At 34.8% G+C, this 18,929-nt stretch overlaps 1 protein-coding gene across 1 annotated transcript in view; it reads right to left on the bottom strand.

Moving 5' to 3' along the window:
* Nucleotides 1–18,552, bottom strand: part of LOC145678768 (uncharacterized) — a 66,734-nt gene extending 48,182 nt beyond the window's left edge. Inside the window, exons 1-4 of the mRNA XM_081749302.1 lie at nucleotides 18,500–18,552; nucleotides 10,985–11,122; nucleotides 5,706–5,888; nucleotides 588–707 (exon numbers count right to left, since the gene is read on the bottom strand). Of these exons, the coding sequence (XP_081605428.1) occupies nucleotides 588–707; nucleotides 5,706–5,888; nucleotides 10,985–11,122; nucleotides 18,500–18,552 (494 nt within the window). The remainder of the gene's footprint in view (nucleotides 1–587; nucleotides 708–5,705; nucleotides 5,889–10,984; nucleotides 11,123–18,499) is intronic.
* Nucleotides 18,553–18,929: the final 377 nt, after the last annotated feature.

Below are 18,929 nucleotides of genomic sequence, written 5' to 3'. Positions count from 1 at the left end.
TTTTTCCAGAGCTAAATAAACTACCACTTAGCCACCGCGACTTATCATTTTCCTTTAGTTGTTGTTTGTTTCTTGGGGGAATAGTAATAACGAATCATAATATTATTATTGACTTTCTTTCCGAATAACCTAATCAATTTTAAGTGTGTGTATTTTGAAATATATTTTCATTGTTAATGAATATGTTGGTAACTCAAGTGACCAACATGCTAACGAAAATTAATACAGTACTCGCATATAAGCGTTTCATAAGTACTCCATACTACAAATGACAGAAGATACCGGTGGTATTCTTCACGTATTGTTGGAAACTGTAATTACTTTTTTTTGTTGTATGAAAGGAAAATAAATAATTAAATAAACTTCAAATGCATGTAAAAATAATGTCAAGGTAATATAAATAGTATTTTCAATACTTAGTTTTCGTTTAAGTTTAGTAAAAGACCGTGAGCGACCTCTCAGTTACGAAACTAGGACGCGACTTCTGAAGGGTTAATCTAAACTCAAAACTTAATCTATGAATACACTATCGTTTTAGAAATATTCATTGTCTTTCATGGATATACGGAACATTTTAAGGTACTTACCCAACCTGCAGTGAATTAATTGTGTAGCAATTAGGTAAATCAGAACGAAGTTGAAGAAAGTCTGTGCAAGGTACTAACTTTTCGAAATAGGAACAATTGGTCACAGCTGTATCCCGAGGCCTGTATAAAATAGAATAAATATTTAAAAAAAAACTTAATAGATTCATTTTAAAAACAGTAACAGGTTATCCACACTAAGGCTATAAATATGTTGTGGTTTCGATTAAACATCCACTGATATTCGGTAAAACAATGTCAGTTTGTTATTTATAGAAAATAAAACTTCAAATCCCAATGTTTTATTATAGGATTTTGACTATTTTATCAGACACGGTGGCTGTCGAGTACCTCTACGTTGATATGAAGTTAAGTAAAATTATCTTTTGTTTGCTTGAGCTTGAGATACGAGCCCCAAAACTGGCATTATGTTATGTGTAATAATAAAGTTACGCATCTCATTTCCTTGTGGGCTTCAGTGACTAAAGTTGTATAATTTACGCATCCTACATCGTACATTTATAGCTTCTAATGTACACTCACGTCCAAAGTGATTGTCGCATATCTGTAACTGTCTTCTTGTAAGAACATAATTTGATAATGATAATGCAGGGTACTTTTAATACTGATACTATATGTATAGTCGGGAAATGTACCTATATTTGTGGTAAATATCATAGGAAAAGAAATGTAAATACGAAACTTAGAATGAGTAAAACAAAATGTTGCTAAATGGACAAGAAAATTTTATTTTCTTTTTATTGTTTTTATTCACTGCTCTTTTGACATGAAATTTGTCATGTATATGGCTTTTCCGATTATACACGTACTAACATTATAATAAATACCGAGCGAATTCGTTATCAAATTATGTTACTTGAACAACATATTTATAGACATGCGACAACAATTTTGGACATGAGTGTACTTTGTACCCTAGTCATTTGCACATCTCTCAATCTTCCTTTACTTTGTATACTCTTACTGTGGCCTAACAACTTTCCACACATATTGAATCTTGCATTTCTAGGATATGCTGAAACGATCACAGACAAATAGCTGGTCTCTAGAAAAATGACGTTTTCGAGATATAGAGGAAGCATGTAATATAATACTCCAGACAGATATTCAGCATTTATAAAATCGAATATTTCCTCCAGCAGTATCTTCATTGAATGCTCGGGGTGATCTTTAAAACGTTTTTACTTGTAAATATGGAATGATGTAGGCTCTCTTGCTTATAACGCAACTTGGGTTGAAGGTATTGTATAAATCGGGCGTTCAAACCTCAAGTAAATAAGGTTCTGAGAAAAAGGTACAAAGTTTGTGCGGTATGTTTAATTACATGGTAGAGTTAACACTGTTTTCGTTTTTACATTGCTAAGTTTACTTGCAACTTCTGAGCACGATCTTTAAACTATGAAAGTTGTTGCAGATAGAGATATTGAAATTAAAGTATGTCCGAAATGACCAAAAGTAGACTTTCCTTATGCTCTAATCGTGCCAAATTTTAAATCGGAAGTGGTACATGTATAATCCTTATACCAAAATTAATGCTGATATTTTTCATCAACAAACAATTGCTAGACTTTATTAGTGTACGTACATACCAAGTTGTCGGGTATAAATTCCTTTGTTATTTTTAAAGGCAAGGAAAAATGTCTGTAACACACATGTATGTATATGTGAACGGTAATTTCCACCTTGGGAATGTGAAGTATCTTAGCATCTATAGTACTGGCGAAAGAATTGTTCACTTCTATATATAGACAAACGGTAAATACCTCATTAACGGAAAACTAGCATTGCCAATACTTCTAGTGCAGCATCATTTGTTTTGTCAGTTCGTCGTAATGTGCATTTAGTTCGTTCACATGGTTGTCAAGTATATGAAACACTATTTTCACTAATCTTTTCAATATTTCTTTTCTTTTAAATGTTTCCACGGATTGCGTGTGATAGGTAGTAGTAAGCTGTTCGTGTTATTAAACTCAACCACCAATATCGTTGATTATGCACAGCGAAAATTCAAGAAAACATGGATTGCATTAGGTCATCGTTAATAATACATCTAGTGATAGGCTATCGAAGAATTCTTTATACAACACCATAGATGTAAAGCCACTATACTTGTTGTAACATACCTACTACATAAATAAATTGGACTTCAGTATCTTCACTGGGAAAAGAGTATTAAAACTCCTTTCTTTTCATGATTATATCAAGGACACGTATATTTAGTTGGTATTGCATTAAAGCCAAAATTTCAATATAAAAGGATTGAAACAAGAGGCTCGTACGCCGATAGTATCTACGCTATTTTTCAATAGTTTCATTATAATATACAGGGTCTCTAAAGGTATTATGAGAAAAACTATAATCTTGAAATGAAATAACAGTTTATAGATAAAATAATTTTTTCTATCAGGTCTTGTTCCCATTTTGTACTCATACACAATAACACACTGAGCAAGACTATGTGATAATATGTAAAAGAAAACAGTATCACATAAGAGTTTCAACACAATAACTGTGTCTTCATCAGACTTCCACTCCCTCTGGCTGCTGGGAGTTAGTCATCACTTATATATACTGTCCGGAGATCAACTTTTAATTAGGCTCCGCCCCTTCATTAAAAAGTAACACTTGTGTAGCTTTCACTTTCTAGGTGCACACGTGTCCAATTAACAGTTTAATTTTTTCGCTGGATGCATTTTGTCCTCTAATTATCCTTGTTATTTTTTATTTTTATTTTTTCTTCCTTTTCATTTCTTCTTTTTTAAGGAGAATCTTCTCCCACTCCTTATTTATCGAGAATCCTGCATTCCAGTTCATCACCTTGTCTCCTGCCTTCATAATATCCCTGGCTTCCTTCCATTTTCTCACCAAAGTTCTGTTTTCTACTTCTATGGCCTCTGCTCCTTCCCACCCTATCCTATGGTTTGTCCCTTTCTGATGCTTTTATATCGCATTGTTCTCCTTTTTCAATCTTACATCATCCTGATGCTTTTTAATCCTTTCTTGCATTTTCTTTTTTGTTTCTCCTATGTAAATTTTGTTACACTCCACGCATCCTACTCTATATATTACTTCCCTTTGATATTTGTCCGCTATTGCTTTTCTCTTGGTTCTTCTGACTAGTTCAATTATTCTGCTTCCTCCTTTTCTGTACGTCCTAATCCCTGCTTTCCAAAGCATTCTCTTTATCTTCTCTGTTTCTTTGCCTAGGCTTTCTATTCCAAACCATTTCTTGCTATGTCTCTTGTGACCCTATCCTATTCGTTGTATCCATTTCTCCTTAGTTCTGTCCAGAACTTCTTTAAATCTGTTTTCCTCTGTTCTTCATTTGTGTTTAGGTCTCCTATTATTTCTTCCATGGTTTTTATGAAATTCTTCTTTGTACCCTCATCCACATCACTTCGTTTGTGGCAATATACTCCAGCTGCACACTCTTTTTGGTACCAGGATGTAATAAACTCTCCTCCTTCCGACTTCATTATTTTCATATCTAAATAGTTTATCTCCTTGTCTACTTCTATTTCATTTTCGAGTCTAATCCTTTTCTTTTCATCTTCCACGTCCCTTATGAATTTCTGCAGCTGCCTTTTCGTTCCCTTCCATATTCCTAAACACTCGTCCACGGCAAAAAAGGAAGCAAACTTTCTCCTCCTCTTTCTACCTCCTCCTCTATACGGAGTAGGGAGGATGTTGGAATACATCAAAACCAGCAGCATGGATTGTTGCACCAGTAAGATGGCTTTTGTGGGCCGGAGCATTATCTTGGTGGAACAACACTGTTCGCTGCAACATCCCCCGCCGTTTTTCCTTGATTGCTTCGCGTACTTTAGGGATTAGGGCTGCATAACAGGCCCTCTTAATAGTGTGTTCATCCTCCAGGCAGTCAATAAGGAGCACATCCTTCGCATTCCAAAAGATTGTGGCCATAATCGTGCATGCTGATGCTTGCACCTTTAACTTGCGTGGGGGAGGCGAACTGCTGTGCCGCCACTCCATGCTCTGTTGTTTGGACTCGGGATCATAGTGGTGGAGCCACGTCTCATCCACTGTCACAAATGTCACAGAACTGTTTCAGGTCTGTCCTCATAACCTCCAAATCAGCCCTTGAACATCAAACTCTGTCTTTCTGATTTTCACGATTTTGTACACCCATCGCGCTGACACCTTTCTGAATCCCAAGTGTTCATGTAGTATTGTTTTCACTGAGCCTACAGAGATGTGCACGATGTCTGCTAACTGTTGCACCATAATTCGTCTCTCTGCTATTCGTATCATGCACAACATCAATGTTTTCTGGGGTGCATGCTGTTGTTGGAGGACCAGCACCAGTGGTCTGTTGACAGCTTTCCCTGCCGCAACGGAAGTCGCAGCACCAGTTCTTTGTCACCTGGTAGGAAGGAGCTCCATTACCCAACACACTGATCATGTCCTCATGAATCTCCTTTAGGCTTAACCCCTCTTATGGAGGTATTTGATGACAGCTCGTTGTTCGGTTTTCTCCATTTTTCAAGCTAGGTGCCACCTCTCACACCAGAAACGACAAAAAAGAATATTAATATAGCAGCTATGGTTGTGAAATATAGACAATATTATATTAATATAGCGGCATATAGACATCTAAAACATGAGGCTACAATATCTCCCATCAGCCATCCCAGTTCAAGAATGTTAAATATGCCGGGCACAATAATTATTGAACCTCCCTCTTATATGATTAGCATGTCTTAAGATGACACAATTGTCCCTACCAACAATCTGTCTAGTGTAAAGACTACAAGTCTTAAGAGATAAAGAAATCATGAATCTCCAAGAAATTAAATACACTTATTGCTAAATTGTGACATTCTTGTACTAAACTAACAGACGATAATGCGAGTGTTGTTAGGAAGCTAGACGGTGACTGAGATTAAAAAAATGTAGTTTGAAGATGAAAAAAGATCAAATAATATCGTGGTGATTTAAGACGCATCAAATCTATTTGGCAAATCAAAAAATAGCCACCACGGGATGAGCTTGGTAACTAAAATCACAACAATTATGAAAATAGGGAAGTCGTGTTCTTTCAATTCAGATAACTAACTTCGATTATATTGAATTACTTACAGTTTTGTCCAATCTACTCCGTTTGTGGAACATATTGATACAGCTGGTACACTCGAATTCCAATTGAGATAATCGGTTTCAATCTCATATGCAACTGATCTTCGATAATAGGACACCCAGAGTGACACTGACTCAGAGATAGACACATAAATGAAGGCAATTAAAATTACTAACCATATCAATCTGTTAAAAAGTAAAATGAAATATAGTAAGTTACACGAAAATATTCATTTTAATTATATACACATACACGTGTAAAAAAATACAAATTTTCAATACATTTAATTTATGCCTTCTCGTTTTTCGTTGACTCTATATTAAGCATTTACCAAACTGGATGTTGTTTACTAAGCATATTTTGTTGTTTCACATTATTACAAGAAGTTACATACAGATCATCTCTTACGTAACCAAACTTCGAAGTCTCTACAGTTATTATTTTCCAAGTAACTATATTTTATTTGAGTTGATAGGGTATAAAATTATCGTTACACGAAATATAAGCAAACCCTGAATATCAAATGTGTTAAAAGTACTTGTAATCTCACTGGATCATAATGATGATAAAATCAAATTTTGAAACACGAAAGATCTATTTCCCTTTATATTTCTTCGCTGGCATTATATTCTTATTTCAATTTTTTATCACTAATTCCGAAAAGATTTGCCTAAAATATTGAAATTAGACGGACTTCTTTCTTTTCTTTCTTTCTTTCTTTTTTTTTAATTTATAGTGCTAAACTGTGATCTCCAGTTCCTGTTCTGTGTTCTGGTAACATTGAATGTGTTTGTCGTTGTCGAAAAAGGAGTGCTAGGTGAAGATCTTAAAACAATTCTAACATTCATTTTCAAGAACTTCAGATGACTTCCATTGAATAGCTTAGTACATAATCCAGGGTTCAAGTAGATTAGATACCTACCTTCTAGAACAGCTCCATTATGCAGGTAATTTACATATAGATATTACACCGCTGTCTATTTATATTATGGTTTATTTAGGTATTTATTTTATAAATAAATCGCAATCCTATTTTGTTCCTAATTTTAACTTGTTTTCTATCTTATAATTTCCATATGGATATACGCTTTTATCATCTTCTAATTTACGTCTTTTAATATCTAAGCAACTGAATACTGCTGTATTAATTTGAATATTATATAGTTAATGCTTGTAGTTCCTAATCGGAAACAACTTGGAATGTTCCTTGTGGTTAAACAAATAAACTTTAACTTCATCAAATGTTAAAGCTTTTTTACATCACTACAGTTCCAATACATGTTAAATTCTTAAATATACTTCTCTATCAAATTTATTTTTAAAGTCTGAATCATTTAAATCAGCATGTGTTGGTTTAAAATAATACATTTTGACGTTAAGTGAATTATCTCTAATATTGTCCCAATTAATTCACATTTAATCTTAGCGAGAATCTTCTTATTAGTCTTTAGTGTTTTATATTTGTTCTGTTTATCGTAATTACTTATCGTATCGTATCGATCGGTGATCAAAAGTATCCGGACACCTGGCTGAAAACGACTTACGAGTTCGTGGCACCCTCCAACGCTATTCCTGGAATTCAATATGGTGTTGGCACATCCTTAGCCTTGATGATAGCTTCCACTCTCGCAGGCCTACTTTCAATCAGGTGCTGGAAGGTTTCTTGGGGATGGCAGTCCATTCTTCACGGAGTGCTGAACTGAGAAGAGGTATCGATGTAGGTTGGTGAGGCCTGGCACGAAGTTGGCGCTCCAAAACATCCCAAAGGTGTTCTATAAGATTCAAGTCAGAACTTTGTGCAGGCCAGACCATTACAGCGATATTAAGGTCGTGTAAGCACTCCGCCACAGGCCATGCAGTATGAAAATGTGCTCGATCTTGTTGAAAGATGACATCGCCATCCCCGAATTGCTCTTTAACAGTGGGAAGCAAGAAGGTGCTTAAAACATCAATGTAGGTTACGCTGTGAGAGGGCCACGCAGAACAATAATGGGCGAAAGAAAAATACGACAACACCATAACACCACCACCTCCGAATTTTACTGTTGGCACTACACACGCTGACAGTTGACGTTCACCGGGCATTCGCCATACTCATACCCTGCAATCGGATCGCCACATTGTGTACTATGGTTCATCACTCCACACAACGTTTTCTCACTGTTCAATCATCCAATGTTTACGTTCCTTACACCAAGCGAGGAATCGTTTGGAATTTACCTACATGATGTGTGGCTTATGAGCAGCCGCTTGACCATGAAATCCAAGTTTTCTCACCTCACACCTAACTGTCATATTACTTGTAATGGATCCTGATGCAGTTCGTAATTCATGTGTGATGGTCTGGATAGATGTGTGCCTATTACACTTTACGACCCTTTTCAACTGTCGGCGGTCTCTGTCGGTCAACAGAGGAGATCGGCCTGTACGCTTTTGTGCTGTACGTGTCCCTTCACGTTTCCACTTGACTTCACATCAGACACAGTGGGCCTAGGGATGTTTAGAAGTGTGAAAATCTCGCATGGAGACTTCTGACACAAGCGACACCCAATCACCTGACGACGTTCGAAGTCCGTGAGTTCTGCGGACTGACACCATTCTACTTTTCCACGAAGTAAAATGACTACTGAGGTCGCTGATAATGAGTACCTGGCAGTAGATGGCAGTACAATGAAAATAATATGAAAAACGTGTTTTTGTGGTGTCCGGATACATTTGATCACAGTATATATATATATATATATATATATATATATATATATATATATATATATATATATATATATATATATATATATATATATATATCCACAGGGTGTTAATGAACTATACAAGTAAGCCGTAAGAGATGATTCCTCACATCAAATAACTAAAAATCCAAATTTCAAGAGGCCCTATTTCAAGTTAGAGAAATCGTGGAGTGTGGGTCCTTATCAGCGTAAGAGACGTCACGCATACAAAATCCAAAAATGCATATTTCATTAATGTTCAATAGGTGTGCACAGTATTCTCTGCAGAGTGAAATTCCCAGACATGCCATGAACCGAATTTTAAGACATGCTCTGTCTTTATGATTAGTCCAAAGTAGGCAAATGACAAGCCTTGACAGCAGTGAACACGGAATCTTTTGGCGCGATGACAGAAGTGTTATGGATTGTCCACAATACGGTCTCTCGTACTCGGGAAAAAACATGTAATATTTTCCTTCACTCTTAAAAGTGAAGAAAACGTAAAATATACCGTAAGGAAACATATCGCATCACACGATATTCCAACACACACAAAAGAAAGAAAAGCAATGAAGCTGCCAGTTGCTAACACTTTCGACTTCCGTACGAAGCAATAGATGTCGTTTGTTGTCAAGGTTTACCTCCTGCCTATTTTTGATCCTCCTTGAAAGCAGGGTATATCTGAAAACTCTATTGAGAGTATATTTGAGAATTATACACTGTACAGAGTACCTGCACAGAAATTGAAAATTGGTGTAGTATGAATTTTTGGATTGTGTATGCGTGACGTTCTTTATGCTGATAAGGACCACCACTCCACGATTCCTCGAACTCGAAATAACGACTCTTAAAATTTGGCTTTATCGCGATTTTGGACAGCCCTAGCTCTGACGCTATGCACTTTTCCCCACAGATCTATTGGGACAATTTGACTTATTTTGATGTAAGGAATCACCTCTTAAAATTTGTCTTTATAGTTCATTAACACCTGCATATATTTCCGACCATATGTTACTTCATCACTTTGTAATAGAAACCATATTTTAAAATATTTGATAGAACTAAAAAAGACTTCCTTGTCTAGATAGGTTTGACAAATACAATCTTGACTTTATTCATATATGCAATCACACAGTTGTTTGCGTATAGTGGTTTACGTTTAGTGTCGCTGCAATACGTTCCTCACACTTATTTGCATCACTTTAAAGTTTGACGTAGGCTCTCCTTTTAGTGTTATCTATAGTTCTTCCAAACACTCATTTTCAATTAGTTGCCCATTACTTTAAAGAAGGATTTTTCGAAGTCATTGCATGCATTGGTACTGATTTATGTGATTGTTTTAACCAATTTAATTGGTCAAACTATATTTTTACATATTTCCTTTAATTTTAATCCTAGTGAAAAAAAATATTATAGTTTCAAAAATGAATTACTTAGTTGTATTTTGTTATATAGCGTTATTAGAACCTCAGAATGCTTGAAATATCTCCAGGTGATCGCATTTTTTGTGGTGTTAGCGGAAAGACTTTACGTTCATGATGTAATTCGTTTTGATTTGTAGTCATTGGATCATCAGATATCTTATTAACTTCATTTATTTAAATCTTCATCTAACCATGTAATTCATTGATAAGGTAGGCATTGTCTCATGGCACATACATGTAGGTCAATTTTATCCACATATTGATAGAGTAATATGTATATTTTATTTAAAGTTTTCCCATAGTCTTCTTGCTTAGGAAAACAATTAAAAATTAAATATGAATTTAGACTGTAATGTAGAGTAACTTCTGCTTAGACTTCCATTTAAAAAAGTGAAACACAATAACTTCCGTACGGAATATTAGATTATGATGAATATAGTGCATACATTTTACTTTACGATCATCCACACTCACCGAATTTAAAATCAATCGAAATGGAAACAGTTAACACAATTCTTTTCCTTGCACAATTTATGAAACATGTCCTACGATAGCTTTCGTAAAACATAGTTTTCTTATGCGTATATTTATTTACGCTTTCACATAATTCCCAATGCTCTACGCTAACGTCGGTCTTAAATGGAGGTCACTTTATCCCCTCTGTATGAGAAAAACCTATATTGAATGATAGCTTCTGCATGGAAATAAATATTTTGGTGTAATATGTTGTCACTTTTTTTCTAAGAGGAATCTCAAACATCTCTACTTCTTGGAATTACGATGGGTCAGCAGTAAGGAAAGAAATCCCCCCACTTAATTGTAAACAAAATATATTCATTGAAAATGATTTAATAAGGAAATTTATATTGTTATAAAATAATGTTTCTTTTGTTCGAGATTAGAGAAATAGTCTTATAATTTAGAATTAAAGCGACCTACAGGGAAGAGGAAAGATTGTTCGCCTTCACAATGCATACCTAGTAATAATCATAGTTTAAACATGTGTTACACTATTTTATTACAATTAGATTACATTCTTCTATACCTATACCCCTTAAATAGCATCTAGATTTAAGAATTTAATAAACATGTAATATCGCTCACGCTCCTTTAATTATATAGTCATACCTTACAAGCCAATGGAGCCTATTATTTCCAATATATTTTGTTCCATGCACCGTTGCGTTTCCGAAGTACTCCTTCCACGCAGAAACGTGCACCTGAAGAAATTTCGTAAGAACCCCAATAGAAATTTCTACTAACTCCCTGTAAGAAAACAAAGTAAGATTGATATTACTTTTCAGCACTGATGGAAGTTGAGATGAAACGCAAATCTAAGTCAATATTCATAACTTGGGTTTAATATACAGATGCTGTGAAACGTAACAAGCGAATACTGTGTGTGCTGCATATATATAACTGATATACTACTGGCATTTGCTCATGTATTTAATTATTTAAATATTACATAAAGAGCTAATTTCTTGAAAGATTACCTGTAAATCTCAAAAAAATAATAATTACTATATCTTTAAATGCACACATATAAAATGTATTATTATTATTATACATACACCGTGTGATCGAATCTAAAAGTCATAAAATTTAAATACATAGTAAACTAAATACCGTATGAAATAATATCTCTTTCGTTTCATTCTGTTACTTTTATATTTCCTCCATTTTACCGTAAACTGACAACACAATTGAGCATTATAAACTAATAAAAGCAACAAATACTACTTCGTTCTTATCAATTATAATTTTGATCATGTTTCATAAATAAATGTTTCACTAATAATAAGTATGGCATAACAAAATTTAACAAACTACAGCTAATGATTAATACAACGGCTTGTATTTTTCATTTTAATTACTTCCTTAGAGGAACCCTTAAGTCACTTACATTTGCAACGTTACATAAACGCTGTTCAGATTTCCAATCTCTTGTAGAATTACTAGCAATTTGCGTTATACCAGTGTTGTGTGAAACAGGATCATTGATAAAGAGAGTCAGATAGACTTGAAGCACTTATTCACCGATTTTTAACTAGCATTTTATTTTTATTGGTTTGAAAAAAACACATCCTTGTATATTTATACGGGTATCACAAATCTACTGAAGTCGTCGTCTTCTTTCTCACCTCAACCATAGGTTGTAGGCAACATGGAAATTTCAAAACTTCTCTCTCCTTTGAGAGAGCTATTTTATTCTTTTATAAGGCCTCCTCTTCATAACTGCATGTAGATATTCTATCCTTGGTCTTCCTCTTCTTGGTTTTTCTTCTGCTTTTCACCCTATCAACACGGTTATCCAATCGTAAATCCGAATAAGATGGCCAAGCATGCTGTTTCTTGTTCCTATTATGTTCATGATGTGTCGTCCTTCATTAGCTTCTTTTAATGTGTCTTCGTTCCTTTTTCCTTTCGGTTCATGATATGCGCAGCATTCTGCCCCAACCTAAGATTTCAAATGCTTCCAATTTGTGTATTTCAGCTTATCTCAATGTTCACGTCTCTGAAAAGTAAAGGGCCACACTCCATACCAGAGTCTTAATAAATCATTTTAGAACATCCAACGACACATTTCCTTATGTTAGCAGTAATCTTTTCCTATTGAATACTTGCTTAGCCTGTATTATTCAGGAACTTAAGCCTTTTTCACTTCTTCCGTCCAAGGATATTAGACTTCCTAAATAGGGAAATCTCTTAAGTCTTTGATTTCCTCTTCCTCTAGCCATACGTTTGCCCCTTCCTGTCCTGCTCTTGTGCACTTTATCACTTTAATTTTCTTCTTATTTATCTTTATTTTCAATGTTTTTTTCAGTTGGTCGTTAAACTTTAAAAGTACTTCCTGCAAGTCCTCTTCGTTCTCCGCTATCAGTGATATTTCATCAGCAAACCAAATTATCCTGAAAATTGTAACGATATTTACTTTCGTTACGTTACATTCTCTAATTCTAAATGTATATATTGAATATTTATACAGTTCACGAGATTATCATGAATCACATAACACAGTTACTCACTTTTGAATATATATATTCACTTTCAACATATATCGTGTTTGTCACATTAAAATATTATACATTCATTCGTTTTAAGATTGCTCTTCGTTCTATCTCTTTCTTAGCTACCGCGACAATGACATCAAACACATAAACAAGTTGTCATAGCAACGAAATTAAGAAATATTTCGATATGATACAAATATTTAAATTATTTCTTCTTCTTCTTCTTCTTAATTGCTTGTGCCTTCAAAATAGCCTTTTGCCTGTAAATATAAACCTTACTTAGTAAGAACATACAAATTATACATTATCGCTTTAAAATTCGGCCATTTACTTTTAAGCCTTTCTCATTTTTTATAAAGAATTCTTTCGTAGCCTTTTCTATACAGACGTTGAACACGAGAGGTGAAAGGCCACATTCTTGTACTGCTCCTTTACTTAGCCTTGCTTCCTTTTGATCTCCTCCTATAACAGCTGTCTTGCTCATGTAAATTTCGTATATTATTCTTCTGCCTCTGTAATCCACCTTCAGATTACTCAACACTCTGAATATGATATTCCACCTACGTTGTCAAAAGCTTTGTCTATATCAACAAATGCTATCACAGTTGGATTGTTTATTCCGATGTGCTGTTCCATGATCAACCGTAGACTCAGTATTGCTTTCCTGGCTCACCCTTTTCTCCTGAATCCAAACTGTTTCTCCGATAGCTGTTCTTCGATTTTTCCCTTCCATTTATTGTGCGAGAATTTTGTCCAGTATTTTTGATGTATGGGAAAGCAAACTTAACGTTATGTGTTCTTCGCATTTCCATACGTTTTTTTTTCTTCTGGATAGGAACCCATATGGTTTTATCGAAATCTCTTGGTATTTTTCCCGAGATGTACATTTTATTAATAAGATTAAACAGTTTCTTCTTTGTTGCTATTCCGAGATTCTTAATCACTTTCGATCTTACACTAAAAATATTGGTGGCTGAACAAACCAGCATTTATTTACAAAATAATAAATGTGTGACAGTTTTGCCTACTAATTGAACATATTGGCTTCATCATGCACTGAACCAGTTAGTCAGTTCTGATCGTATTTGGTCTATTTCATGTTGCATTTTCTCCAAAGCATTGTCAAATTCAGAATGTAAATTGATGGTAGTAATTCATTTTCATGGACGTCTTCTTCCATCTCTATCTCTCCTTCGTTCACTCTGTCTCTTTTATAAAGTTCTTCAACGTATTATACCAATCTTATTGCTATCTGCTTGTCCATAATAATGTCTGTGCTTTTCTTTTTCTCACCGAACTCTTTTCTTACTTTTCTCTATGCTGTTTTTGTATTGCCTTTGACAATGTTTTCCTCATTTTCCATGCATAAAATGTTTATCCTGTTTTCCCTGGCTTTCTTTACTTCTCTGTTGACAGTTTCTGCACCTTCTGTTTTCCTCGTCTTTGTTTTTTTTATCTTGAACTGTCTCCTTTCCTACATCATTTCCAATATTTCTGGTGTTATCCAGGATTTATATTGGGTTCTGGATTCTCTTCCTGTGTGCTCGTCAGATACTTTTAAAATCCCTGCTTTCATAGCTCATTTCGAGTTGATTTCATCACCTGCTAAAGCTACCGTAGACGTTTCTTTGTCTGTCACAGTTGAAAATTCCTCTTACGTGTTTTCATCTCTCCTCAGCTTGATTGTGTCCTACCTTTTGTTTGATGGTATCACTCTTTTCTTGTTTAGTCGGAGTTCGTTCTTCGTCAAAACCAAATTATAGTCTGAGTCAACATCTGCTCCTGGGTAACTCTTACTCTTCTTCACTTAATTTCTCCTGCTGTACCTTTTACAGCTCCAGAATAAACCACTCTGAAGTCCCTGGTCCACATATCTCCTCCATTAGGCCCGCTAATTCACAGTAGCCTAAACGCCTTTCCTTGTCTACCATTTCCTTCCTCCCGCATGCTTTACGCGTTTGTTCGTCTCCAATATAATGTAAACTTACATTTCACAAAAATGGCATGTCATCTTCTATTTCCTCCCACATTTTCATTCTGCCACCTATTTCATCATCTTTAACTTGTTCTAACCACCCATCTTCCATAGCCTCAAAGGTATAATTATGGAAGGTTAAACTGAAACATTTCATTTCATTTTTCGTTAACTTTTTCTTAATTATTTAATTTAGGTAAATATTGAATCCACTCTAACAATATCAGCTACTATATTGAACACACTTTGTTTAAAATTTAATAGCTGTGTTTATTTCCCATTCATTCCTGATTTTTATGCTTTCGTATGCATAGAAGTTACTAACGAGTTTTCACTGTACTTGCTTTCAAATTTATTTTGTACTATCATTAAAATTTTGAAATGAAATGTTTTATTTCTACGGTTATGCTTTTTGTAGGAAAATATCTGTCAATTATGACAATGAATAAAATAGCAGAAAGAAGAAAATGGGAAAAACGGGAGAATGCTGACGAAAGGAACGCACTCAATATTTGTTCACAACAAAACCCACTTGGTTCGAGTTGGAATCGAAATTGGAACCTCATGTGCTAGAGGATAATGTTCTGTCAATGAGCAATTGTGACTATATTCATTATACTTTTCCAATGCATCAGTTCATGTGGATTCCTGAAATCAGAAAATGTCGCTCTTCCGTTTGTTTACATGTTCGTGGGCTTTCTATTCGCTCTTCTGTTTTCTTCACACACTCTCAATTCAGAAATGATAATCATTCACTCTCATCACGTGTAACATGGCTTCCTGTCACAACGGCATGGCGCGTCCTCAGGTTACGGATCGAGGAGAAGGCCTCTAGATATTGAGGTTAGCTTGTTTTGAATAGATTCTCGACCTTAAAAGATTCGGAATGCACTAGTGTTGAGAATATTTGGATTCAAATTACAGATAGCATTAAAATTTCAATAAAAGAAAAATGGGGACACTAGGAAATACGTAGGAACGAAACACGGTTCGACCCAGACTGTATTAAACTAGCAGGGAAGAGAAAACAGGCAAAGTTACGTTGGCTAAAAACTCCGAATGAAATAACTACACAAAATTCGGAGATATCAGGCGGGAAACTTCCAAAACATTTAGAACAAAGAAACGCAATTTTTTTGAAAGCTTGAAGATAATAGTAAAAATAAAAACATTCTGGACATGTATAGTGGGATCAAAGAATTTAAGAAAGGCTATCATCCTCGTGCTTATATATTAAAGAAAGCTGACGGAACAGTTCTCTCTGATACGTGTAGTATCTTAAATAGATGGAAAGATTCCTTTGGCGATTTGCTGAACACGCCGCCAAAAGCTAATGTGCATGGAGAAAAGGAGATACACACCGCAGAACCGTATATTCCAGAACCCACCGAATAGAAGTAGAAACCGCTATAAAGAAATTAAAGAAACACAAATCTCCGGGTGTAGATGAAATTCCGGCTGAGTTAATTTTAGCTGGAGGGGAAAAATTGTGGAACAAGATACACAAACGCATCCTCCTTATCTGGAACAAGGAAGAATTGCCACAAGAGTGGAAAGAATCAATCATTGTTTCAATTCACAATTAAGGCGACAAAACTGACTGTAATAATTATTGAGTCTTTTCTCTTCTGTCCACATCCTATAAAATTCTTTCACATATTCTGTTAGCAAGATTGACCGATACGCAGATGAAATTATTGGAGATTATCAGTGCGGATTTAGACAAAATCAATCAAATATCGACCAAATATTTACCATTCACCAAATAGTCGAAAGAAGTGAGAATACAATACCCCAGTACATCAACTATTTATTGATTTTAGAGAGGCTTACAACTCGGTTAGGAGAGAAACATTATACAACGTTCTTACAGAACTTGAAATACCGAGAAAGGTAATTAGATTAATTAAGATATGTTTAAATGAATCCCAAAGTAAAGTCCGGGTAGGAAAATTTTGCCTACGAACTTTCACGTCGAGGATGGCCTGAAACAAGGAGATGCGTTGTCGACATTATTATTCAACTTTGTTCTGGAATACGCTATAAGGAAAATCAAAGATAGGAACCAGAGCATAGAGTTGAACGGTATTCACTAGGTTATGACATACGCTGATGAGATACATTTAATAGGAGATGACTGGAGAATAATAGAAAGAAATGCAGGTATCTTATTAAACGCTTGCAGGGACATGGATTTAGAACTAAATTCAGAGAAAACTAAATACATTGAAGTGCGTGTGGACTGTAATACGATAAATTATCGATCCGTTAAAATATTAAACAATACTCTTGATAAAGTAGATACTTTCAAATATCTAGGATCGACATAACAAACGAAAATCATATTCACGAAGAAATTAAATGTCGACTAAAAGCAGGGAATTCGTGTTATTATTCAGTTCAAAATCTCTTGTCGTTGCGAATTTTGTCGAGGAATTTGAGGCTTGAAATATATAAAACGATAACAATGGCTGCTGTTCAGAATGTTTCCGAAACATGGTCGCTTACTTTGAGAGAAGAACATAGACTGAAAGTATTTGAGAAGATCCTGAGACGTATATTCGAACCCAAGAGGAATGGGAATGGGGAATAGCAGAAACTTCATAACGACGAACTACATACTTTATATATGCAACTCTATCCATCACGACTCTGGAACTCACTAAAGAAATAATAAACACTTCTGACCAGAGTATATACACTTGTTTATTAAAAACTAAATTCCAGTGTAACAGTTTCAATAAAGTTGTTGAAACTGTTACACTGGAATTTAGTTTTTAATAAACAAGTGTATGAACTCTGATAAGAAGTATTTATTATTTCAATAATTTATATAGTGTTTACCAAGCATTTGTTAGGGTCATCAAGTCTAGGAGGCTTAGGTGGGCAGGTCATGTAGCTAGGATGGAAGAAAGTAGAAACGCTTTCAAAGTCTTGACTGGAAGACCAATCGGAAAACGAACATTAGAAAGACCTAGGCGCAGATGGAAGGATAATATTGAGGTGGATCTCGCAGAGATAGGAATACAAAGTAGAAACTGAATCCAGTTGGCTAAGGATAGAAATCACTGGAGATCTTTTGCAAAGGCCGCATTGCACTTCAGGGTTCCATTAGCCATAGAGTTAGTTTAGTTTAGTTCACTGTGATTAATTTTACGTTTTCGTCAACGTAAGTTTCATGGGGCGTCGAACTAGAAATTCCATTTCGTTTCCATGCATTTTCTTAGTTTCTTTCAACCTTTCTTATATTTATCAATAGATTTGAAGGAAAAATATAGAGGCAATACTCGTAAAGGCAATACTGAGGATTACGCGAAACTTACATTATCTGTCGATGGAATATGGATTAAAGTCATTGTTACATGCAAATATTTTACCAGATTGACTCCATTTCAAGGCAGTCGGTCCGGTCTCTATTTATGTAAATCAGAATCCAAACATGTACATTTTCAAGAGTTGTTATGTCGAGTAATGGACGCACGAACAAACGTTACATCTTTACATTTATATACGTAAAACCCTGCTGTATATTTTTTATAATTACTTCTAGTTGTATTACTAAAACAGCAATTGAAAATTAAACACTAGTGAGTACATGTTATCTTTATTCAAGAGAGAATTTATAGAATTGATTTGTGTCTCAATTCTACTTACCTTGAATTTGTGTCATAATGTGACTTCAGATGTAAGGAACCTCTTTTCTTCATTACATGTATGTTGCTAGTTTCGTTTTGCAGACTTGTTTTAAAATTCCTTGTTTCAAGCGATTTGACTCTTGATTTCTTTTCTGTCAGTAGAATAGGAAAATTTAATTTCCCTCTTCCACATGTTTTCTTTAAATGTAATGCTTTCACAAAAGGAAAAACTTGGCGAAGTACTAAATAAATAAATTCAAAAACTGAGATGCAACTTCCACCGAAGAATAAACCAGCAATGCCGCCGAAAGAAACTGAAAAAAACGTTTAAGAAAATTATTATTAAAAGTGTTGATTTTTCGTGTATTGAAAGTTTTTGCTTACACCTAAAATAAAACGATCATTCAATTAGATCAAATACAATATATGCAATTCTTATATATTTATAT

Source organism: Thermobia domestica, chromosome 1, assembly GCF_964235325.1.
Source record: "Thermobia domestica chromosome 1, izTheDome1.hap1.1, whole genome shotgun sequence".
Taxonomy (NCBI): Eukaryota; Metazoa; Arthropoda; class Insecta; order Zygentoma; family Lepismatidae; genus Thermobia; species Thermobia domestica.
This window is presented reverse-complemented; position numbering and strand designations above follow the sequence as displayed.